At 39.6% G+C, this 23,735-nt stretch overlaps 1 protein-coding gene across 6 annotated transcripts in view; it reads left to right on the plus strand.

Annotated features, from left to right (window-relative positions):
* LOC131148999 (ABC transporter B family member 25, mitochondrial) overlaps nucleotides 1–23,735 on the plus strand; it is a 140,528-nt gene that overhangs the window by 110,793 nt on the left and 6,000 nt on the right. For all 6 annotated transcript variants that reach the window (XR_009135107.1, XR_009135108.1, XR_009135106.1 and 3 more), the window contains exons 15-19: nucleotides 347–402; nucleotides 799–879; nucleotides 1,269–1,334; nucleotides 1,455–1,547; nucleotides 17,239–17,303. Coding sequence is in view for 3 of the 6 variants with exons in the window: in XM_058099015.1 (XP_057954998.1) it covers nucleotides 347–402; nucleotides 799–879; nucleotides 1,269–1,334; nucleotides 1,455–1,547; nucleotides 17,239–17,303 (361 nt within the window). In the remaining 3 variants the exon portion in view is untranslated. The remainder of the gene's footprint in view (nucleotides 1–346; nucleotides 403–798; nucleotides 880–1,268; nucleotides 1,335–1,454; nucleotides 1,548–17,238; nucleotides 17,304–23,735) is intronic.

Below are 23,735 nucleotides of genomic sequence, written 5' to 3' on the forward strand. Positions count from 1 at the left end.
AAAAAATCTCATGACGCCATTTGTCAAAACTTACTCTATTATTCTTAAAAGCAGCCATTGTAAAACCATCCAGAGTCAGTGCTTTATCCCTATCCATGTCAAGCACAGCCCTCCTAAATTCCTCCAAATCAAAAGGCCTCTCCACCAATTTGCAGGGTGGGTATCATTCCTCTAGGAATTGCCATTGTGCAAATAAGTTGTTCTTTAAAGACTCGGCATCATTCCTCTAGTAACCATGGATTGTTGTTGATTGAAATTTGACTACCTAATTGGAATGAAATTTGAATAGGACAATATGTCTGCTTTGCAGCACCATTAATAAGTTTTGTTTGGCATTTATGTGCAGGAAAATCTACTATTCTTAGGTTGCTTTTCAGATTTTTTGAGGTGCATTCGGGGAATGTAAGTTACTATTTCTGTTATTATTCACTACTTTTAATGATTTGACCAATCATCTTTGGCATTTTTGTACTATCAGTCCCATGATTACATCATCAATGATGCTTTACTATCTTGTGTACTTTTGATCTCATGTATTAGTCCCTGGATCTAGTAAAACCTGGAATTTTGATTAGGAATGCTAAATAAAGTTTGGTATCGCAGCATAGCTAATTGGATGAGTCCAATAGTTGATATGCAGATAAATGTGATTTATATATTTTAAGTTTGATGGTATTTAAAGTTGACTTTGGCCTGCTTTCCATGCACAGCCATGAATTTTTTGCTAGGACGGCATTTAAATTTCACTCACTTGGTTTCCTTGAATCCTTACATATCCATTCACCATTTGCTCCATAGATAACGATAGATGGTCAAGACATACGGGACGTAACACTTGAGAGTCTTCGGGAGTCCATTGGTGTTGTTCCACAAGATACTGTAAGCTCACAAAAGCAGCATATTTTTCTTTTCTTATAAATAGAAATGCTAAAAGTAGTTTCTCCTTGTGGTCTCCTGATACACTTACCCTATGATTTGGCCACTTGGCATTTAAAAAACAAAAAACAAAAGTCGATAGCTTTTAACCCTAAGCCATTATTTATGAAAAGAAATATATAAAAATAGGTAGCTTTGATATTTTAAAATCGTCTGAAATGATTACCTTATATTATATTTCAAAAAATAGCCAAATGACCCAATCATAGGCCAAAATTTTAAGGAGACTTCATTGGAGCAACTACTCTTAGTATCCCTCTTCACATCAGCTTCCCACATCAGACACTGCAAGTTATGGCATTTGCGGGCAAATCATTCATGCTTGATGGCAGGTACTTTTCAATGACACAATATTTCACAATATTCATTATGGTCGTCTTTCAGCAACTAAAGAAGAGGTTCATAATCAACTTCACTGTCACATTAATTTCCTTCTTTCCCTAGAAATAAAAATAAAAAACTGCTGCTAATTTCAACTAGTTATTTAAAATTGACTAGTTTGAATGATTCTTGTTTAGGTGTATGATGCTGCTCGACATGCAGCAATTCATGACACTATCATGAAGTTCCCAGAGAAATATTTTACTGTTGTCGGGGAGCGAGGACTGAAGGTTAGAGTTATCCTGCTATTAATTAAATGTTACTGTGACAGAATACTGTTTGAGGTGGTCAGTGGGTTTGGCGTTTGGGCTTCAAATTATTGGCTGCCAAATCGGGTGCCACCTCCTCAATCTATATCTCATGAAAAGAACAAAAGAAATAAATAAAAAAAAATGGTATAGTTTCAATTAATGTAATGTCACCGTGATTTCAAGTTAAATTATCAGATTTTACCTGCTGGTTTAAGGGTTCTCCATAATCACTTGCCATTTAACGGTGTCTCGCCTTATAACCAAAAAGCAAATAACAATTTGAAATTGTTTTGAGCAAGTTATAAAATAAATATACTGTTTGTCGGGGGAGGGGACATTGAAAATGACCCCAAAATTTTGTGGGGGTATGAAACTAACTTTGATAAGATAATTACCAGAGCAAACCAAGGAAACTGAAATAGTGACTGAAAGTATTGATTGCCTTCATTTTTTGTTTTTCATAAATGATTAACAAGATGGTCCTAGTGGGAGGATGCCCACAGTAATTATTCTCTTGTTGGATCCAAGTGTTTTTAAGGCAAGTTCACTCCCATAGGAATTGTTGCAAAAGAAAAAATAAAAAAGTTCTTTAAATTATTGTTCATAGCACTGTACCAGCTTCTGTAGTGTGACCAGCCAAGCTATTGCTTCATGTTACTGTACCATAATATCTTGATGGGACTTTTATGTACTTTCAAACTCTTTTCTCTTTTTATCTTGAACCACTACTAAATATGTGAACTAAGTGGTGTATGGAAGCAAGAAGACGTAAAAGAATCAAATACTATAAGTGTGGTGGAAGTGTTTATTTAAACTATATATTATTTTATAGAAACAATATATTAGTTAAAACCTTGAAATGCGAACTAACAATGTTTAATGGCTTTTCCAACTCTCAAACTAACATAACTATATAGAGATATAATTTTTATGAAGCAGTGATTAGGAAGTTACAAAATACTATGTAAATCCATGTGTCCTATGTTTTGGGTGAATTGACACCCAAACAATATGGTGTCAACAATTACCCCTCTTTAGCTACATATGAGGAAGTCGCCTTTCTTGTGTTCTTATTGTAGTAAATGCATATGGATGTGGATGAAAATTTTGGATGAGGGGTCAAATCGTCAAAAACACAATATTAGCCCATACCATAAAAGAAGAGATGGTCCATTGCTAATGTTCTTTTGGCCTTACCCATGAATTTTCTATGTCTCCTCATCTGCCTTCATGATTCTTACCCAAACCCATACCCATTTGAACATTCCAAACCAAAATTTATTCATTATCTGGTGGACCTTACTCCTGTTGTTTTTGAAACCTTTAGTTGTCTCGTGCGTTTGGGATAGGTTTCCATCATGTAAATACTAGTGCACGTTAATTTTCTAGTAGCTGTTTCTCCCCATGCCAAATAAGGCAGTATTGACTCCTCGGTCACTTTGATGTTTCCTAGTGCCAGGATGAGAATTGCGTGTACAGCTCTTTAGGGGAGGGTAAGTGTTCATCAATCTTGTTAAACACACTATGTAACGCCCCGGCCCTCTAGTTGGTCCCGGAGTGCTACTAAACATACATACCTTCTGATACCATACATATACAACCTGCCTAAACAAGGGACAACGAGTGTTCTATACTAATCCGTATAAACATACATAGCGGAAATACAAACATCATCTAATACATACCAGAGTTTCTAACTGTTCTCCATATACACCCATACATAATTAAATCATAGTCTGTTACTACAATCCCCAAAAGACAGACACTGACTAATATCTCACCAGCTCTGACAAGGATTGTCTGTTATCTAACTCAGCCCAGAAGAACACTAGGCTCGATCCATTGGAGGACCTGAAAATACATTTGTATGCTAGGGTGAGACACCTCTCAGTAAGCCAAATTACATTATCATCAGTGTGTGGATAACATGAGATTTTGTGTTTACATAATACTACTAACATTGATCATTTAACTGGAATTTTAAACTGTACTAAATTGTATATCTGAAAATACATGCTTTCATAATAACATATTGCTAGCTCAATATAGCCCTTTCTGTAGTAAATGTGCCCATATATGCCTAGAAGATACAACCTGGTCTGTAGGACTAGTGTCATCATGCCATCACATACACCTGCGACATGATTCCCACCATGATGGGTTGTGCAGCCCGAAGGCTAGACCTAGCAAATAGCCGCCCGACTAATGCTAAGTCAAACATAAAGTAGTACGATGGTGCCTACTCAATTTGTACCCGAAGGCCGCTCGAAGGTTGAGTTATCCAGAATTACTACATCGGATGGAGCCCCAGAAAACCTTTGGGGAGTACTTTACCCAAGTCAGCAATCGTCTTTCTCATCCACACTCTCGGTGTGTGGATTGCACCTCTACATACATTTTGCTACGGTACCGAGTTTCAACATGAGAACATATTAACAGGGCTCTACTATCATGTATGGCAATTTACATTGTATAAAACCGTAATTATAATTCATTTCATAAAACCGTACATATGTCTCCTACATATTTTCTGGATAATGACTCGGTAAAAACCGGCATATCATATCTCATATCTCGGCATATAGCCGTTACGTTTCAATTTCACATAACCTGCTCATTTAATGATAAGTAAAAACTATACTCATGCCACACAATTTTCATCAGTTAATTCATCAATAAATCATCTGCTTGATAAAGTAATTTCTGCTGCTAAAATTGAGGTATGAATATCTCCAAGTTGTTATTTTATTAAATATAGATATATAGCTAAATGTTGGAAAAATGGAGAAAATCAACCCTACCACTTTAGTTAATTTTAAAATAAGCTTATGGTTCAAAATACGATTTTCCAACCGGCGAAAACGTTCATAAAGACCTATACTATACTTTAAAAATATCATACATGAATTTAAACGGTTGGTTTCGAAAATAAGGTCGGTTAACCGAACTCCAGGCCCAGAAATCTTAGAAAAACCGTAACTAAATATATAAAAATCATTTTAACATTCCATTTGATTAAAACTCTTAAACATAACTGACATAATATAATCCCCTTACCTGATTCCTAAAAGCGACCCGAAACGCTCGAAAACTGAACCCAAACTTTTCCTCCAGTTCTAGAATCTACTTTGCTAGACTAGTAGAGATTTGTCCCCTAATCCTCATGGTATCTTTCGATCATCGAAACAGGTGACGAATGACGATCAATCGAAGAGAGAGAGAGAGTGGGCGTGGGTTCTAAAGAGAGAGAAAGATATTTTTAGATTTCTTAATGAAGAAGCAAACAAAAATCCTATTTATAGCCCCTTGACCATGTCAAATTCGTTGACGAAATGACACCTTCGTCGACGAGCCATACAAAGTCGTTCGTCGACAGAGGAAAAGCCTCGTCAACGAACCCTAGGCCTGATATTTTCCGGACGTTCTAGATATCTTCGTCAATGAGGCACTGAATTTTGGCGATGAAGCACAAAAGGGCCTTCGTTGATAAGAACCTTGGCTTTGTCAACGAAGCCTGCTGTTCCATGTTGAAATTTTCCTTTCTTTCTTTCTTATTTAATTCTCGGTTTTCAGGTCTCTACAATCTCACCTCCTTATAAAATTTCGTCCTCGAAATTTGTTACTGGTTTTTAACATATCATCTGAACTATCACTGCTCTGACTCTAGGAAGAGCTGGCAGCCACCCACATAGCAGTCCTGTCCCAAATTTATTACCTAGCCTCACTTATGGTGGAGGAATATCGTGGTTACACATAATATCTCGAGAGATTACAATATCCATACAAAACTCTCCCGGAGACCATACCTATTCTAATCTATAAATAAACTGACTTTGTTACGATACATACATGAAAACCATTTACATACTTATTTGCTTACCTAACTAACTCCGAGCATCTCTGAAAAGGTGAGGATACTTCTGACGTATCTCTGACTCTTAACTCCCATGAGGCCTCCTTTATTGTGTGATTATGCCACAGTATCTTTACTAGAGGAATCCTCTTTGTACGTAACTCCTGCTCTCTATGATTTGGGATCTGAACTGGTATCTCATCATATGCTAACGTGTCCCTGAATTCTACCGACTCGTAACTAATCACATGTGAAGGATTTAGAACATACCTCCTAAGCATGGATACGTGAAACATGTCATTAATCTTGGACCATATGGGAGGTAATGCTATCTGGTACGCCACCGAACCGACTCTCTCCAGAATTTCGAACGGTCCAACGTACCTTGGGCTCAGCTTGCCCTTCCTACCAAACCTCATCACTCCTTTCATCGAAGCAATACTCAGAAATGTAGCATCACCTACCTCGAATTCTAGCTCCCGTTGGCATGTATCTGCGTAGCTCTTTTGCCGACTCTGAGCTGCTTTAATTCGTTCCCTGATGAGCGTGACCTTCTCTGAAGCCTGTTGGACTATCTCTGGCCCTGGAATATGACACTCACCAACTTCATCCCAAAACAACGGAGATCTATACCTCCGACCATATAGTGCCTCAAACGGTGTTATCCCGATACTAGCCTGGTAACTATTATTGTAGGCGAACTCAACCAATGGTAGATATCTGATCCAACTGCCCCCAAAATCCAGTACATATGCCCGTAATATATCTTCTAAGATCTAGATGGTCCTCTTAGACTGACCATTTGTCTGCGGGTGAAACGCTGTACTGAACGTAAGTTGAGGTCCCATTGCTTCCTGAAGACTCTTCCAGAACTGAGAAGTAAACTGTGAATCCCTATCTGAGACAATCAACACCAACACTCTATGAAACCTGACTATCTCCTATACATATAGCTCTGTCAGCTTATCCATGGAATAACTGACTTTAACCAGGATGAAATGGGCAGTTTTCATTAATCTGTCAACCACTACCCAAATTGCATTTTGTTCGTGAAGTGCTGATGACAATCCCGTGACAAAATCCATGGAAATGTGTTCCCACTTCCATTTAGGAATGAGTAGTTGCAACGGTCCCACTGGCCTCTGATGCTCGGCCTTCACCTGCTGACATGTCAGACACTGCTCTACGAAATGGGCGATCTCTCTTTTCATGTTATACCACAAAAAAGATTCGCGTAAATCCCTGTGCATCTTCGTACTCCCTGGATGTATTGTGTAGAGCGAGCGATGTGCCTTTTCTAAAATGATCCGTTTAATCTCAGCGTCATTCGGTACACAAATCCTAGTATGGAATCTCAACACCCCACACCTGAAATGTTGAAATCTGGCTTCAATTCATCCCGAACTCCCTCCATAACCTCTACCAGCTATGCATCTGTCGTCTAAGTTGCTCTGATCCTCTCCTGTAAGGTCGGCTATACCACCAAGCTAGCAATGAAGACCTAGTGATTTCCTTCCACTACTTCTAAGTCCAACCTTTTCAGGTCCATACATATCTAATGCTGAGCTCCCACGGCTGAGATTGACACATCAATTGACTTCCGACGCAAAGCATCAGCTACCACATTAGCTTTTCCTTAGTAATAGCTAATGGTACAATCGTAATCCTTTATCAGTTCGAGCCATCTACGCTGCCTCATATTCAACTCCTTCTAGGTGAAAATGTACTTAAGACTTTTATGATCAGTAAAAATTTCGCACCTTTCACCATACAGGTAATGTTTCCAGATCTTCAATGCATATACTACCGCTGCTAAGTCCATATTGGGTAGTTCTTCTCGTACTCTTTGAGTTGACAAGAAGCATAAGCAATTACCTTACCCTGATGCATTAGAACACACCTGAGACCCTTCTTAGAGGCATCACTATAAATAACAAATCCACCATCCCCTGACGAATGGTTAGAACTGGAGCAGTAACCAGCCGCTACTTTAGTTCCTGAAAACTCTGCTCGCACTCATCAGTACAATCATATTTCACGTTCTTCCTCGTGAGTCGTGTCAATGGACCTGATAAACTGGAGAACCCTTCTACAAACCGTCTGTAGTATCTTGCAAGACCTAGAAAACTCTTGACCCCTTGAACATTCTTCTGTCTCGGCCAGTCCACTACTGCTTATATTTTACTTGAATCCATTGATACCCTTTCTTTGGACACTACATGCCCCAGAAATGCCACTTGCTCTAACCAGAGCTCGCATTTCTTGAACTTAGGAAAAAGTTTCTTCTCCCTAAGTACCTGAAGTACCAATCTCAAATGAACTACATGCTCGTCGGGATTCCTCGAATACACCAAGATGTCATCAATGAAAACGACCACGAATTGATCTAGATACTCGTGGAACACCCTGTTCATCAAGTCCATAAATGCTGCAGGAGCATTGGTCAACCTGAAAGACATAACCAGAAATTCATAGTGGTCATACCTAGTCCGGAATACAGTCTTCGGTACATCCTCCGATCTCACCTTTAGCTGATGATACCTTGATCGTAGATCGATCTTGGAGAAAACCTGTGTGCCCTGTAGCTGGTCAAACAGATCGTCAATTCTGGGTAATGGGTATTTATTCTTCATAGTCACCTTGTTAATCTCTCTATAGTCGATGCACATTCTCATCGACCCATCCTTCTTCTTCACAAACAGTACCGATGCTCCCCAGGATGAAACATTCGGTCGAATGTAGCCCTTATCTAGTAACTCCTGAAGTTGCTCCTTCAATTCTCTCAATTCTGTTGGAGTCATACGATACAGAGCTTTTGATATTGGTGTCGTGCCTGGAACCAACTTTATAGCAAACTCCTCCTCACGATCAGGAGGCAATCCCGGTAAGTCCTATGGAAATACATCTGGAAACTCACTTACTACGGGAATCTCCTCCAACTTAAGTTCTCCTCTCAGCGTTTCTTTCACTAATGCCAAATACCCTGGGCATTCCTCCTGGAGTAACCTTTTAGCCTGAATAGATGAAAGGATACGTGGTGCAGAACGCACACACGACCCTATGAACTTGAATTCCTGCTCTCCAGGAGATTTGAATATCACCTCTCTCCTTCGGAAATCGATGCTGGCGTAACTTGCTACTAGCCAATCCATCCCCAGAATAATGTCGAAGTCGTGCATCTCAAACACAATTAAGCTGACCGGCAAAACTCTCCCCTGAATCTCCACTAGGAAATCTTGAATCACCCTACTATACACAACTATTGACCCTGACGGTGTAGCCACTGATAAGACAACATCTAATAGTTGTACCTCTAACCCACATAACCTGACGAATCCCCGGGAGATAAAGGAATGTGTTGCTCTTGAATCAAATAATATCACAGCTTTATTTGAAAGCATATAAATATTACCTGTCACCACGCACCTGCGTTCTCAGCGTCGTCAAGAGTCAAGGAATACACTCTCGCTTGGGTCGTACCCCTCTGATAACCACCATGTGGCGCCTAAACACCTCCTCGATATGGCTGTTGTGGGGGTGCGTTGCCCCCTGGCGTGCCGCAATCACGCCTCAAATGCCCTGGTTTACCACATCGAAAGCACACACCTGAACCCATCAGACACTTCCCTACATGCTGCTTGCTGCAAGGGGACAAGCTGAGGAAGATGTGGTACCCTGAGATGTACCACCGCCCGTCTCTCGCCTTTGGCCTCCGCCATCGTTATATTTCTTCCAAGTGCCCTGCCTCACACCGAAATAAGAACTGGGAAGCGCTGGCCTCTTCTTCGGGTTTTGGACCTCTATGTCATCCTGTAGGCTCTCCTCTGCCACAGTGATTTTATCCACTAACGTGGCAAAGTCTCGAAGCTGCAGTATTGATGCCTGCTTCCGGATCTCCTTCTTCAGATCTCTCTTAAACTTCTAGGCTTTTCTCGCCTCATCCGGTACCATAAACGGAGCAAAGCGCGCAACTCCATGAATTGGGCAGCATACCGCTAAACTGTCAGGTGCTCCTGGGTCAGGATCATGAACTCCTCCATCTTCGCATTCCTGACAATGGCTGGAAAGTACTCTCAAAGAACACCTCTCTGAAACGGTCCCATGACATCGCCACCTATACTGGCCTCTGCTCCTCCAACATCCTTATTGATTCCCACCATCTCTCGGCTTCGCCCACCAACTTATACGTCGCGTAAAGCACCTTCTGCTCATCAATGCAATGTAGAACAAGCAAGATCTTCTCGATCTCTTGAATCTAGTTCTCTGCTCGGATCAGGTCGGCATTCCCTGCAAAGTTAGGGGGCTTAAGTCGAGTGAACCTTTCGATAGAATCACCCAGCTTAGCCGTGGTTCGATCCTGCCCTTTGGATGTTCGCACCACCTCAGCCATAAGCTATTGGGCGAAGTCCCATAGTACTACTGTGGAGTCACTACCGGTCTCATGGCCAACTCCCTCACTACTACTGCCTCTTGCATTAGCAGTATTATCCCTGGACTCCATCCTGAAAAGACAATCGAGAAAATTGTTTAGAATCTTGGTACCTTACCTATCTGCTATCACTACAATACTTATGAAATTTATCTTAATGAATTAACATCCCTAATGACAACATACTCTGCCAACTTAATACTCCCATTCTAGCTCAAGTTCCGCCCCTCCACTTGGAAACAAAACCGTCAATGGATTGTCGTGATTTTCTAAACCCGTCGACTGATCTAGAAAAACTCAAAAGTCTGCCAATGGATTTCTGTCTCCAGGCTTACGAAGCCAAACTCGAAAGTCCTATCATACCCATTCCTATCTTTATCCTACTCTAACTCTTAAACTTTGGTAAGACTCTTTGACTTAATCTGCAGAACTTAGCAAACATAGGGCTCTGAACATTACCAAACCCAAGCGATGTGAATCTCATCACATTTCCGGTTGGGTATTGTCTCTGATACCATCTGTAACGCCCCAGCCCTCTAGGTGGCCCCGGAGTGCTACTAAACATACATACCTTCTGATACCATAAATATACAACCCGCCCAAACAAAGGACAGCGGGTGTTCTATACTAGTCCGTATAAACATATACAACGGAAATACAAACATCATCTAATACATACCAAAGTTTCTAACTGTTCTCCATATTTATCCATAAATAATTAAAACATAGTCTGTTACTACAATCCCCAAAAGACGGACACTGACTAATATCTCACCAGCTCTGACAAGGACTATCTGCTATCTAACTCAGCCCAGAAGAACGCTAGGCTTGATCCCTCGGAGGACCTGAAAATACATTTGTATGCTAGGGCGAGACACCTCTCAGTAAGACGGATTACATTATCATCAGTGTGTGGATAACATGAGATTTCGTGTTTACATAATACTGCTAACATTAATCATTTAACTGGCATTTTAAACTGTACTATAATGTATATCTGAAAATACATGCTTTTATAGTAACATACTGCTGGTTCAATATAGCCCTTTCTATAGTAAATGTGCCCTTATATGCCTAGAAGATACAACCTGGTCTATAGGACTAGTGTCGTCACGCCATCAAATACACCTGCGACATGATTACCCCCATGACGGGTTGTGCGGTCCAAAGGCTGGACCTAGCAAATAGCCACCCGATTAATGTTAAGTCAAACATAAAGTAGTACGATGATGCTTACTCAATCTGTACCCGAAGGCTGAGTCATCCGGAATTACTACATCGGATAGAGCACCAGAAAACCTTTGGAGAGTACTTTACCCAGGTCACCAATCGCCTTTCCCATCCACACTCTCGTTGTGTGGATTGCACCTCTACATACATTTTGCTATGGTACCGAGCTTCAACATGAGAACATATTAACAAGGCTCTACTATCATATATGGCAATTTACATTGTATAAAATCGTAATTATAATTCATTTCATAAAATCGTACATATCTTTGCTACATATCTGCTAGATGATGATTCGGTAAAAATCGGCGTATCATAGTATATCATATCTCATATCTCGGTATATAGCTGTTACATTTCAGTATTTCACATAACCTGCTCATTTAATGTCAATTAAAAAATATACTCATGCCACACAATTTTCATCAGTTAATTCATAAATAAATCATCTGCTTGATAAAGTAATTTCTGTTACTAAAACTAAGGTATGAATATCTCCAAGTGGTTATTTTATTAAATATAGATATATAGCTAAATGTAGGAAAAATGAAGAAAATCAACCCTACCGCTTTAGTTAATTTTAAAATAAGCTTATGGTTCAAAATAACGATTTTCCCACTAGTGAAAACGTTCATAAAGACCTATACTATACTTTAAAAATATCATACATGAATTTAAACAGTTGGTTTCGAAAATAAGGTCGGTTAACCAAACCCTAGGCCCGGAAACCTTAGAAAAGTAGTAACTAAATATATAAAAATCATTTTAACATCCCATTCGGTTAAAACTCTTAAACAGAACTGACATAATATAATCCCCTTACCAGATTCCTAAAAACGACCCGAAACGCTCGAAAACCGAACCCAAACTTTTCCCCTAGTTATAGAATCTACTCCGCTAGACTAGTAGAGATTTGTCCCCGGATCCTCGTGGTATCTTCCGATCGTCAAAACGGGCAACGAATAGCGATCGATCGAAGAGAGAGAGAGAGAGAGAGAGAGTGGGTGTGGGTTCTAGAGAGAGAGAGGGAGATTTTTAGATTTCTTAATGAAGAAGCAACAAAAATCCTATTTATAGCCCCTGGACCTGGTCAAATTCTTCGACGAAATGGCGCCTTTGTCGACGAACCACACAAGGCCGTTTGTCAATGGAGGAAAAACCTCGTCGATGAACCCTAAGCCTGATATTTTCCAGACGTTATGAATCTCTTCGTCGAGAAGGCACTACATTTTAGCGACGAAGCACAGAAGGGCCTTCGTTGACGAAGCCTGCTGTTCCATGTTGAAATTTTTCTTTCTTTCTTTCTTATTTAATTCCCGGTTTTCAGGTCTCTACACACTAGCTATTGTCAACGTGTTTAGCCTACTTGCCTCCCTCGCTAAACACACAAAGATAATGTAGGTGTTGTTAATGAATTACGTTTCTTCGATGTTTATTAGCTTGCTTGACACTGCTTTCCTAAGTGCTTATTGCTTCCGCTGATATTTGATTGAATGATAATGAAAGTGTGTCATGGATGAATTGTGTTAAACGACAGGCTAGCTAATTAAGCAAGAGTGCTTTATTTAGCGCCGCACGGTCTTTTCACAAAGGTGTGAAATAGTCGGCCTGTGACACCCGGTATCAGAGCTCAGTTAGTTGCTATATGAATTCAATTGCCTTCATTGTGGGATTGGGAAAGCTTTGGTAAATGACCATGGCACCAATTCATGCTGGGAGAATCAGTGTGCTGGAAGCATAAGCTGAGATGACAGCCAACAATGTGGCCACCGAGATGGCCCAATTGAGGGGACTTGTTGATGAAGTGATGGAATTACAAAAGCATCAAGCAAGTTTGATAAGTGAAATGTCAGAGGACTTACACTATATTGTGGAAATTTTGTAATCTTAGATAGCTTATCTGGATGCAAAAATGAATCTAATGGTTCTTGCTATGGGAAACTCTAAAACTCCGGGGTTTGGCAAGACCAAGGTACTAGAACCCAACACGTATGGGGGTGCCCGTGATGCCAAGGAGTTGGAGAACTTCTTGTTTGATATGACAGCCTTAGAACAGGTGAAAGTGGATACTGAGACCATGTACTTGGTTGATGATGCCAAACTGTGGTGGCGTACCAAGTACAATGAAATTGAAAATGGATGTTTTGTAGCGGATAGTTGGGTAGACTTGAAGAGAGAGCTCAAGGCCCAATTCTTTCTTGAGAATGTTGAGTACAATGCTAGGAAAAAGCTAAGAGACCTCAAACATACCGGGTCAATCAAGGAATGCGTGAAGCAATTTTGTGCTTTGATGTTGGATATCAGGGACATGTTGCAAAAGGATAAGTTATTCTATTTTCATGAAGGGTTGAAACCGTGGGCAAGAACAGAACTTCATAGGCAAATAGTTCAAGAGTTGTCTACCGCACAAGCTGTCATAGAACACTTGACTAATTATGCTAGTGATACTACCGCTTCGTCCAAAAAGTTTGGCGTAGGTGGAAACAGCAGAGAGTCTTTCAAGAAAGGCAAACCCCAAAAGTGGGGGAGCCGACTATAAGGTCTCAACTTCGAAAGAAGCTTCATCCTCTTAAGGATTCAACGCACCTAATGGAAAGGGTAAAATTTCATGCTACTTGTGTTGAGGCCCTCACAGAGTTATTGAATGCCCACACAAGGGATTACTCAATGCCTTACAAGCTTCCACTTTGGGACAAGTGGTGGAAAGTGATGGGGAAGAGGAGGATACCCTCGAGGATGGGTTCAATGCGGTTGGTTAGTGCATTGGAAAAGCAGGCGAAAGCTCCAAAAGTTACATAAGCAAAAGGACTGATGTTTGTCGACTTGAGGATCAATGGGAATAGGTACCCGCTCTATAGTGGATATCGGGGCTGCTCATAATTTTGTTTCGCAACCGGAAGCATGGTGACTCAACTTATCCTTGGAGAAGGATACATGACACAAGAAAGTAGTGAATTCTGTAGCCCAGTCTACTCTGGGAGTAGCCAAGCAAGTGACGGTGAAGCTTGGATAGTGGGAAGGTCATGTGAATTTCACAGTGGTACCTTTGGATGACTTTCAAGTCATTTTAGGAATGGAATTCCTAAAGGGGATGAAGGCAAAGCTGATGCCTTCCGCTGGTTCCCCGTGTCAATTGGGAGATCACCCTTGCATGGTGCAAGTCGTTGCAACGAAAGGAGACGATGGGAAGTTTCTTTTAGCCATGCAACTCAAGAAGGGATTGAGAAAGGGTGAGCAGACATATCTAGCCACGGTGGTGTAGATCAAGAAGTAGGCAAAGATGGTGCCTACGACCATCCAAGCGGTATTGGATGAGTACAAAGAGGTGATGCCGGATAAGCTGCCTCACAACTTGCCTCCACGACGAGGTGTTGAGCATGAGATCAAGTTGTTGCCAGGAGTCAGATGGCACCTCTAGAACTAGCAGAGCTGAGGAAACAACTTGATGAGTTGTTGGAAGCGGGATATGTTCGCCCTTCCAAAGCACTGTTCAGAGCATCAATGTTGTTTTAGAAGAAACATGAAAAGCATCTACGAAAGGTGTTCGGCAAGTTTAGGGGGAATAGTCTGTATGTGAAGAAAGAGAAGTGCTTTTTCGCTCAACGGAGCATCAAATTCCTTGGTCATGAGATTGAGCAAGGTCATATCCAGATGGATATGGGGAAGGTAAGGGGCGATTCAAGAATGGAAGATCCCCACGACAGTGAAGGAGTTGCATTCCTTTCTTGGCCTTGCCAACTATTATAGGAAGTTCGTAGAGGGGTATTCGCGGAGAACGGCACCAATGACAAAACTACTGAAGAAGAGATATTATTGGCTGCACATGCGCGATGATGTGGTTGATTATACTATAACTTGTCTCACTTGCCAACAAGACAAGGTGGAGTGGAGGAAGATTGCAGGGTTGCTGGAGCCCCTACCAGTACCACCCAAACCATGGGAAAGTGTCTCACTAAACTTTAGCACCAACCTGCCCAGAGTGGGAGATGCAGGGTCTATACTTGTGGTTATAGATAGGTTTTTGAAGTATGGTATGTTCATAGTTGCACAAAAGTACTGTTTGGCAGAGGAGACAGCACAATTATTCTTGAAGAATATTGTGAAATATTGGGATGTTCCCTAAGACATTGTTAGTGACCGAGACTCAAGATTCACTGGCAACTTATGGACAGAACTTTTGAGAATCTTCAATTCACAACTTGAAATCTCTTCGAGCTACCATAAAAAAACAGACGGATAGACGGAGAGATTCAATAGGCTAGTGAGTACTTGCGCCATTTCGTCAACGCCAACCAGAAGAATTGGGTGCAACTACTTGATGTGGCTCAGTTCCGTTTCAATGTCTAAAGGAGCTCAACAATGAACAAGAGCCCTTTTGAGCTTGTTACAGGCCAACAACTATTGTTACCTCACACAATGGACGAGTCATACAAAGGAAAGAGTCCCAGGGTGTTCGTCTTCACCAAAGAATGGAAATTGAATGCAGAGATTGTCCAAGCCCACTTGGAGAAAGCTTCTCATCAGATGGAGAAGTGGGCAAATCAGGGGAGAAGACCGCAACACTTCAACATAGGTGACTTGGTGCTTGTTAAGCTCAATCCTAAATAGATCAGGTCACTACGAGGACAAGATAGGAGACTACTTTGCAAATATGAAGGACCAGTCCCCATCTTGGCCAAAGTCGGGAAGACCTCTTATAGAATCAAACCTCCGACTTGTATGAAAGTGCATCCCGTGTTTCACTTCAACTGCCTCAAGCCGTTCAACGCCGACATCGACGATCCGAGCAGAAGTCAGTTGAACAAAGCAGAGTTGAAGACAATGCAACCTAACAAACATGAAGTTGAAAACATCTTTGTAGACAAAGAGTTCACATCCGCAAGGAAGAAGCAGCGGGAGTTCTTAGTGAAGTGGAAAGGCCTTGGCAACAAAGAAATCAGCTAGGTTTATGCGGAAGATATGCAACTGTTCGTGGACAAAGTTGAAGTGTACCTAACGTCAAAGTCTGCGAGGACGTCGACTACATAAGTGGGGGAGCGTCACGAGCCAAGCTTGTTCAGGGCATTATGCTTGCCTATGACCGCTTGTCTCGTGCATTTGGGATGGGTTTCCATCATGTAAACACTAGTGTAGGTTTATTTTCTCGTAGTTGTTTCTCCCTATGCCAAATAAGGCAGTATGACTCTTTGGTCACTTCGATGTTTCCTAGTGCTAGGATGAGAATTGCATGTAAAGCTCTTTAAGGGAAGGTGAGTGTTCATCAATCTTGTAAAACTCACTAGCTAATGCCAACGTGTTTAGCCTACTTGCCTCTCTCGCTAAACACACAATGTTAACAAAGGTGTTGTTAATGAATTACGTTTCTACAATATTTATTGCTTGCTTACCACTGCTTTCATAATTGCTTACCGCTTCCGTTGATATTTGATTGAATTATAATGAAATTGTTTCATGGATGAATTATGGTAAACAACAGGCTGGATAGTTAAGCAAGAGTGCTTTAGCTAGCGCCGCACGGTCCTTTGACAAAGGTGTGAAATAGTCGGCCCATGACACATTGCCCATGTAGTGGATGCCCTGGCAAACAATCAGATTCATATCATAAATATTTGACAAGTTTTTCACTAGCTAGGTGACCCTCTACTTTATCCAAGCTTGCGACTTGCCATGTTCGGAAAGAGTTAGGACACTGAGTGCAGCAGGGCTAGACTTACCTTGAAGTGTAATGGACCTGGGAATTGAGACAGAAGAAGTTCTGGAAATTAGTGTAAGATGCATAGTATAAGGAAATCTGAAAAGGAAAAAGCTAGAGAGGGAAAATGGGGAGAAAAAAAAAATAGAAGGGCAAAAATAAAGTAATGGAGGCTTATAGATGGGACATAAGGCAAAATTACAACAAAATTGTTTTGGTTTTGTACATATAAAATGCATGTTGTTTAGAAAATTATGGTGAAAAAAAATTGATGTAGTGTATAAATATACAACTTGGTGGACCCCTTCAGACTTTTGTTTACTGTTGGGACACACAATTCTTACTAATATTTTGAAGTTAGTGAAACTTTTTTAACAAATTACTTCTATGATTAATGGTTTACTTTCTATCTGTTATTCAAAATACAAGTTTACAATGATTAGGTGAGTTTTCTCTTTTTGAGCAGTTAAGTGGTGGTGAGAAGCAGCGAGTGGCACTAGCTCGTGCATTCCTGAAGGCACCTGCCATTTTGTAAGAATTATCATTATTGTTGTTGTTGTTGTTGTTTTTTCTTTTATTGGAACCATTGTTTCTGCATTTTGCCTTTTTGTTTACATCCTTGTAAAGACACATATCTTATAAAATAAAATAAAATAGATCCGATGTTGATATCTTACTGTTAGAGGTTGTTTATGTCTTTTAGTATTATTATTGTTAAGTGTGTTAGCATGTTAGTTAGTGAGAGTTAGTTAGGGTATTATTGTCATTAGAATGTATTTAAGTTGTATTATAAATAGAGGGAGAGACCCATCTTCAAGTTAAGGTATTCATTTTAATCAAAATCTCAATATGGTATGAGCGTGATCCAACCTATACCCTATTATACTCAGCTGCTTCCGGAAAACACATTCCCAAGGCTGCCCTTCTCATATCCACCTCCACCCTTCATTATTTTACAAAACCAACCATATAGCCAAAAACAGAACCCTCCAAAGCCTACCCCTACAGAACCGCATTGCCTGAAAGGACCCACGCACCGCCACACACCGGCCAACTTCCAGCAAGGCCAACCCCATGTCCTGGCGCGTGACATTGTTTCTGGCCACCTTTTTTTTTTTTTCCCCTCTGCCATGTTCTGATACCTTCTCTAAACAATTTTGTAAAGCTGCTGGGCATGTTTTCTGCTAAAAAATACAACCTTTTTCAACCATGCACTCGCGGTAGTCTGTTAATTTCTGTTCAGTGTTTGTAAAGGCTTGTTTGTGAGTTTCTTGGAGTACTGGCAATGTTTGTAAGTCAAGTTGTGAGGCTGAGGCAGTGCTATATTAGTAGGTGACTCGTTCAGTAGATTTCTTCAGCACTAAGGTAATAAAAGGATAGTTAATGCTCTTACACAGAATCCCATTGCCATAAAATTCATGAAGGATTTTATGCAAATCATCCTTAACATTACCCAACAATCTTGGAAAAAAGATAGACGAAGAGCCTTATTCCTATCCATCCCAAAAAACTACCCCCCTCACCTCCTCCTTTTCAAAAGTTCTCTCTAGCCAAAGCATTTGATACCTAGGGATGGGATTCCTCTGTAACCTTTCAACCATCGGTCTACAACCCTAATCTTCTGAATAAATATTATTAAAGAAATTAGAGATCTCAGAAGCTATTCTATCAGGGTCAATAGTAATTCTCCCTCCTTGAACCTCCAACTCTCTAATCAATTTTTTTCTTATTTTCCATTAGCTAACCTATAGAAGAAGCAGAAGCAAATGTTACAATCTCCTTCTCTAATCCATTTAAATTTAGTCTTTTGTCTCTAACTGCTCTTTTCCTTTAAGATCACCTCTGTCCAAATCATTTTTTAAAGAAATTCTTTTGGCCTCCCCACTCTCGGAAAGATTAGTCTCCTTTTCCTTTCTATCCATAAAATCCAACTCACTTACAATGTTGGCTTTTCTAATTCTAACATCTCCAAACACCTCTTTACTCCAAATTTTCAGATTCTCTTTCAAACATTTAAACTTCCTCATAAATCTAAACCCTTCCCAACCCCTTCCTATGTCCTCTCCCCACGAACTCCTCACTAAGGGCTTAAAAAGAAGCTTGATCCAGCTACATATTCTCAAACCTAAAAGGAAATTTAAAATGAGGGCAAAAGACATTGACCTCCCTTGAGGTCTGGCAAAAAGACACTGACCTCCCCTGAGGTTTCAAGAATTCCAAAGAGCTCCCCTAAGATTTGCCAAAAAGACACAAACCTCCTCTTGTATTTTGCAAAAATACAAGTCTTTTAAGGGGAGGTTTGTGTCTTTTTGGCAAACCTCATGGTGGTTTGTGACATTTTTAAAATCTCAGGGGAGGTCAATAGAATTTTTGAAACCTCAGGGGAAGTCCCTATCATTTTGCCAAACCTTAGGGGAGGTATCTTTTGCCCTTAAAAATATAGTACAATTTTGCAATTAATATAGAATTTGGATCATTACGTAATTGATTCGGTTTAGATATGTACCTAATTCTATAGGTAGGTAGTTATAATATTGACTGCACCTATGGTATGAAATCAACTACTTAATTATATGATTACATAATTATTACTAGGGCAAAAGGCACTGACCTCTCTTAAGGTTTCAAAAATTCCAAGAACTTTTGTTAAAAAGACTCAAACCTCTCCTTTATTTTGCAAAAAAGATAAAGTCTTTTAAGGGGGGGTTTGTGTCTTTTTGGAAAATCTCAAGGGAGGTATGTGGCATTTTTGAAACTTCAAGGGAGGTTAATGGAATTTTTGAAATCACTGGGGAGGTCCCTGTCTTTTTACCGAACCTCGAGGGAGGTGAGTGTCTTTTGCCCTTATTACTATAATATCGAATGGTAGACTAAACAACCCTTAAGAATAGTAGGAAGATATGGTGACAACAATATTTGAAGCTGTAAGTTTCACTTGATGTCCAACAATTGGCTTCGCATGTAAAATCAAATGGGTGAATGGGTCGACCAACTCAACCCATGTCTAAAGGACAACATTTTATTTAACCATTCATGTTGAAATTATCTTTATTTGTGTGATAAATATATTTAATTGATTTATAAGTTTCATCTATATTAACCGGATATGTTTAGTAAGGTGGAAATTGACTGCCATTTTTATTTTGAGGGTGATGAAGGAAGAAATTTGGACGGAAATTTTTAAATAGTTTCATGGAAATTTAAGACCATTTCATAAATGGGCCAAATTATTTTATATGAATGGGTCACTAATGACCCAAACCACCTTGACCCGTACCCGCCTATTTAACATGTGTGTATAATACTCACTAATGGACTTTGTTTCCTGGTCATTTGAAAAGTTTCTCATGTTTGTCAAATAACATTCAGGGTGCTGTAGTACTCACTCATGGACTTACTTTTCTTGGACTTTTACTTCTGTATTAATATACATACACACACACACACACTGTCTGAGATCACAACTGGTAGTTGGCAGATCCAACTAATTTGATGGCTGTGATCTGTACCTTAGTAGCATTAGTCAACACTCTCTTTAGAGGCCATCGAAACCACTCCCTATATCCTACAATTAGTGCTGTAGAGTATCGGGAATAAATAACACAGAAACTATGCTGAATCAGGCAGCATACAGAGGCACGTGGCAGCACAGTTGCTGCAGGCATATTTGCTGGTAGAACCTAGAAGTGAGTGCAGGCAAGAACAGAAAATGGATTATTGAACCTCAATCAAAACCACCAGCTTCTGATACAAGATTGCAAGCAGGCAAACTATCATGAACACATAGCATTAAAACGGCATCATCATGCCACAAGCAGCCAATGAACAGAAAAACAGTGCCAGCAATATACACAAAACAGAGTATAAATGGTTCACATCAGCAAACCACCACAAACACACATTGTCCTACCAAGGATGCTGCACAGTCAAACCAAGATGAAAAGTGACTAGGGAAAGATTAGAAAGAAAATAAATGAAAAACAGAGTTTCTGAAAAACAGCTCAGATAAATCAGATTTAGGGGAGATTAAAGCTCTCATACCAACCATATTGTAAAGTTAGAGATGCAGTGAAGAAGAAGAGAAAAAGAGAATAAAAGAAGAATAAAGCAAGAGAAAAAAGAGGCGGCTGTTTCTTGGAGCCTTATCTACAACTCCAGGTCTGCCCTTTTATATATTAATAAGAATTTAAAAAAAAAAAACTTAAGGACAAAAGTAGCCCCACTCCCACAACCTAATTACTAAAATAACATACTCTCTTTGTAGAATAATATATAAAAGAAATTCTGAAAACGAGGACTGAGAATGATACAAAACTCTACTTTTCTTTTTCTGCAATTTAAAATTTTTAATTGAGTATTGCGTGGCGGCCATTGGAACATTCCTCGAAGAATCTTAAATGGGTATGCTTACTTTTTTTTAGTTAAAATAAAATTTTTAACATAATAGCAATGTTATCAAATTCAAATTCATGAGAAGAATGAATTATATATATCATACAAATTTCAGAAGTAAGAAGATCTGAGGAAGCTCCAAAAGGTTAATGCTAATTTTGGTATTTTTAAATTATAAATCATTATATTTGCGGCAACTAATTATATATCCTACTTCAAACTTTAAAGATTTTTGTCTTATTAGATTTCTAAAATTTTGAATTATTTAGTATTTTTGTGAGACATCATCTGATTGGCCTTTTTTTGGATGAAAAAAGGAAAAGATTTTATTAAGGAGAACAAGAAGTACAAGAAGGAGCATAATCAGTCTGCCTTATAAGGTACAAGAGTAAAAAAGAAAAAATATGAAAACTATCGAGCATATCAAAACAGGGCAGCCAGCCAATCACACCGTAAATCTGAAAAAGAAACTCCTCTCTGCTGGGAAACCCCGCAAGGAGTCCAATACTGAATCCTATCCCAAGGGATAATTGAAGACATTGTCCTCCCCAAAAAAGAAAAAATATGAAAACTATCAAAAATATCAAAACAGCACAGCCAGCCAATCATGCTGTAAATATGACAAAGAAACTCCTCTCTGCTGTGAATTCCCACAAGGACTGTTAAATCTTGATATAAATTGTTGGCTCACAATCTAATAGCTTAAGCTTTTAAGTAAAGTAGTAATCTGACATGGTATTGGAGCTTGTTACTAGGAGGTCCTAGGTTCTAGTCTTGTTGCTCGTGTTTATTATGTGGTGTTAAAAAATTATTATATTCCCTGTAATGGTTGTTATCTATCATGTGTATATCCCTATTGGGCTGCACGTTGGGGAGGGGTGGGGGGTGGTTGTTAAAGCTTTATATACTTTGTTTGCCCACAACCTAATAGCTTAAGCTTTTAGGTAAAATGTTAATCTAACAGAGACGAAGTACTATATTCTATCCCAAAGGATAATCAAAGACATTCTCCTCTCCCACAAAACTTCACCATTCTACTCCAACCAAATACACCTTCAAAACTGCTAAAACCACCCACCTCCATAACACCAAACAATCTCTGCCCCTCCTGAAATCTGAAAATGATTTTCCCAAAAAATCGTCCCATCAGCTGTGGACAAACCAATTCTCTCCAAATTAGCTGACTCAATGAAAAGGAGCAGTAAGGAACTCATGAGAAATAAATTTTAAACTTTCAGAACAAAGAGAACAAACATCTGGAGGTAAAGCCTTAAAAAGCCTCATAATCTGCAAAAAATTGTTAGTATTAACTCTGTTAAGAACAACCAACCAAATAAAAGAACCTTCATCTTTGAGGAGACGTTAGCCTTCCAGATACAACTATGAAACAGAAAAGACATGTTTTTATTGGTCAAATGCTAAAAAAGGCTTGCAAGAGTACTCCCCTGAAGAATAAAAAATTCACTAATGATAGTCCCTATCAAAAACAAGACTACCCTCCAACAAACTTAATAAGGAGCTGAGTGCCAACACCTTTCTATCTTTAAGAGTTCATAGAATGCCCACCTAGAGAAAATAAAGCACCCTTGAATCCAAGATCGTTGAACTTTCTCTGCCACAGAATCCCAAAACCCAACCGCCCTAGGATTACCACCCTAGAGTCACACTTAATTGAATCACAGGCCATTGAAGAAAGCAACGCCCAACTAAAGAGGACAACTCCAGATATCTAGAAATATCCAAATTAAACCACAGGCCCTCTTGCAAAATAGTTAGCCCATTTCAAAGACTCCCTATTATCTTCCAAAAATAAAATAATATAATCTGCAAATAATAGTCAAGAAACCATAATCCCCTTGCTCTGCAACCCAATACTCTCACAAACCCGTCTCTCTACAGCTTGTAAACCAATCTACTCAATACATCTATTATAAAAAACAAAAAGGAGAAGAAGGATCTCCTTGCCTAACCCCCATGAAGCCTTAAACCAAGATTTAGGCTCTCCATTGATAATGACATAGAAAGAAGCATTAGATAAACACCCCCTTCCTCAGACTCCTTCCTTAAAAAGATTCTATCAAGAAATTCCAACCAACTTGGCCATAAGCCTTTCCAAAATCTAATCTAAAGCAACCCCCTTAACTCTCCTTCTACAAAAATCCTGAACAACCTCACCTTCTACTAAAATAGCATTCTCCACAAAGCACTTTGAGCCTCTGACATAACATCTCATATTACATATCTCAGCCTATTAGCTAAAACCTTTACAATGATGTTATACACACTATTCATTGGACTAGTAGGCCAAAACTCTACAATTTTTATAGACCTATTCTTCTTAGGCACCAACGTGATGAAAGTTGAGTTAATATTTTAAAACAAATTCCCATTAAATAAGAACTCATTATAGATATTAGTTAAATCTCTTTTAACCACATCCCAACAGTCCTAAAAGAAAGCCATACCAAACTCATCTTGACCGGAGCTACCTCTCTCCATCTTAAGCACAACCACCTTAACCTCATTTTCCTCAAAAGGCTGTTCCAACCACCTCATCTGATCACTATAAAT

The sequence above is a fragment of the Malania oleifera genome, chromosome 2 (assembly GCF_029873635.1).
Source record: "Malania oleifera isolate guangnan ecotype guangnan chromosome 2, ASM2987363v1, whole genome shotgun sequence".
NCBI lineage: Eukaryota > Viridiplantae > Streptophyta > Magnoliopsida > Santalales > Ximeniaceae > Malania > Malania oleifera.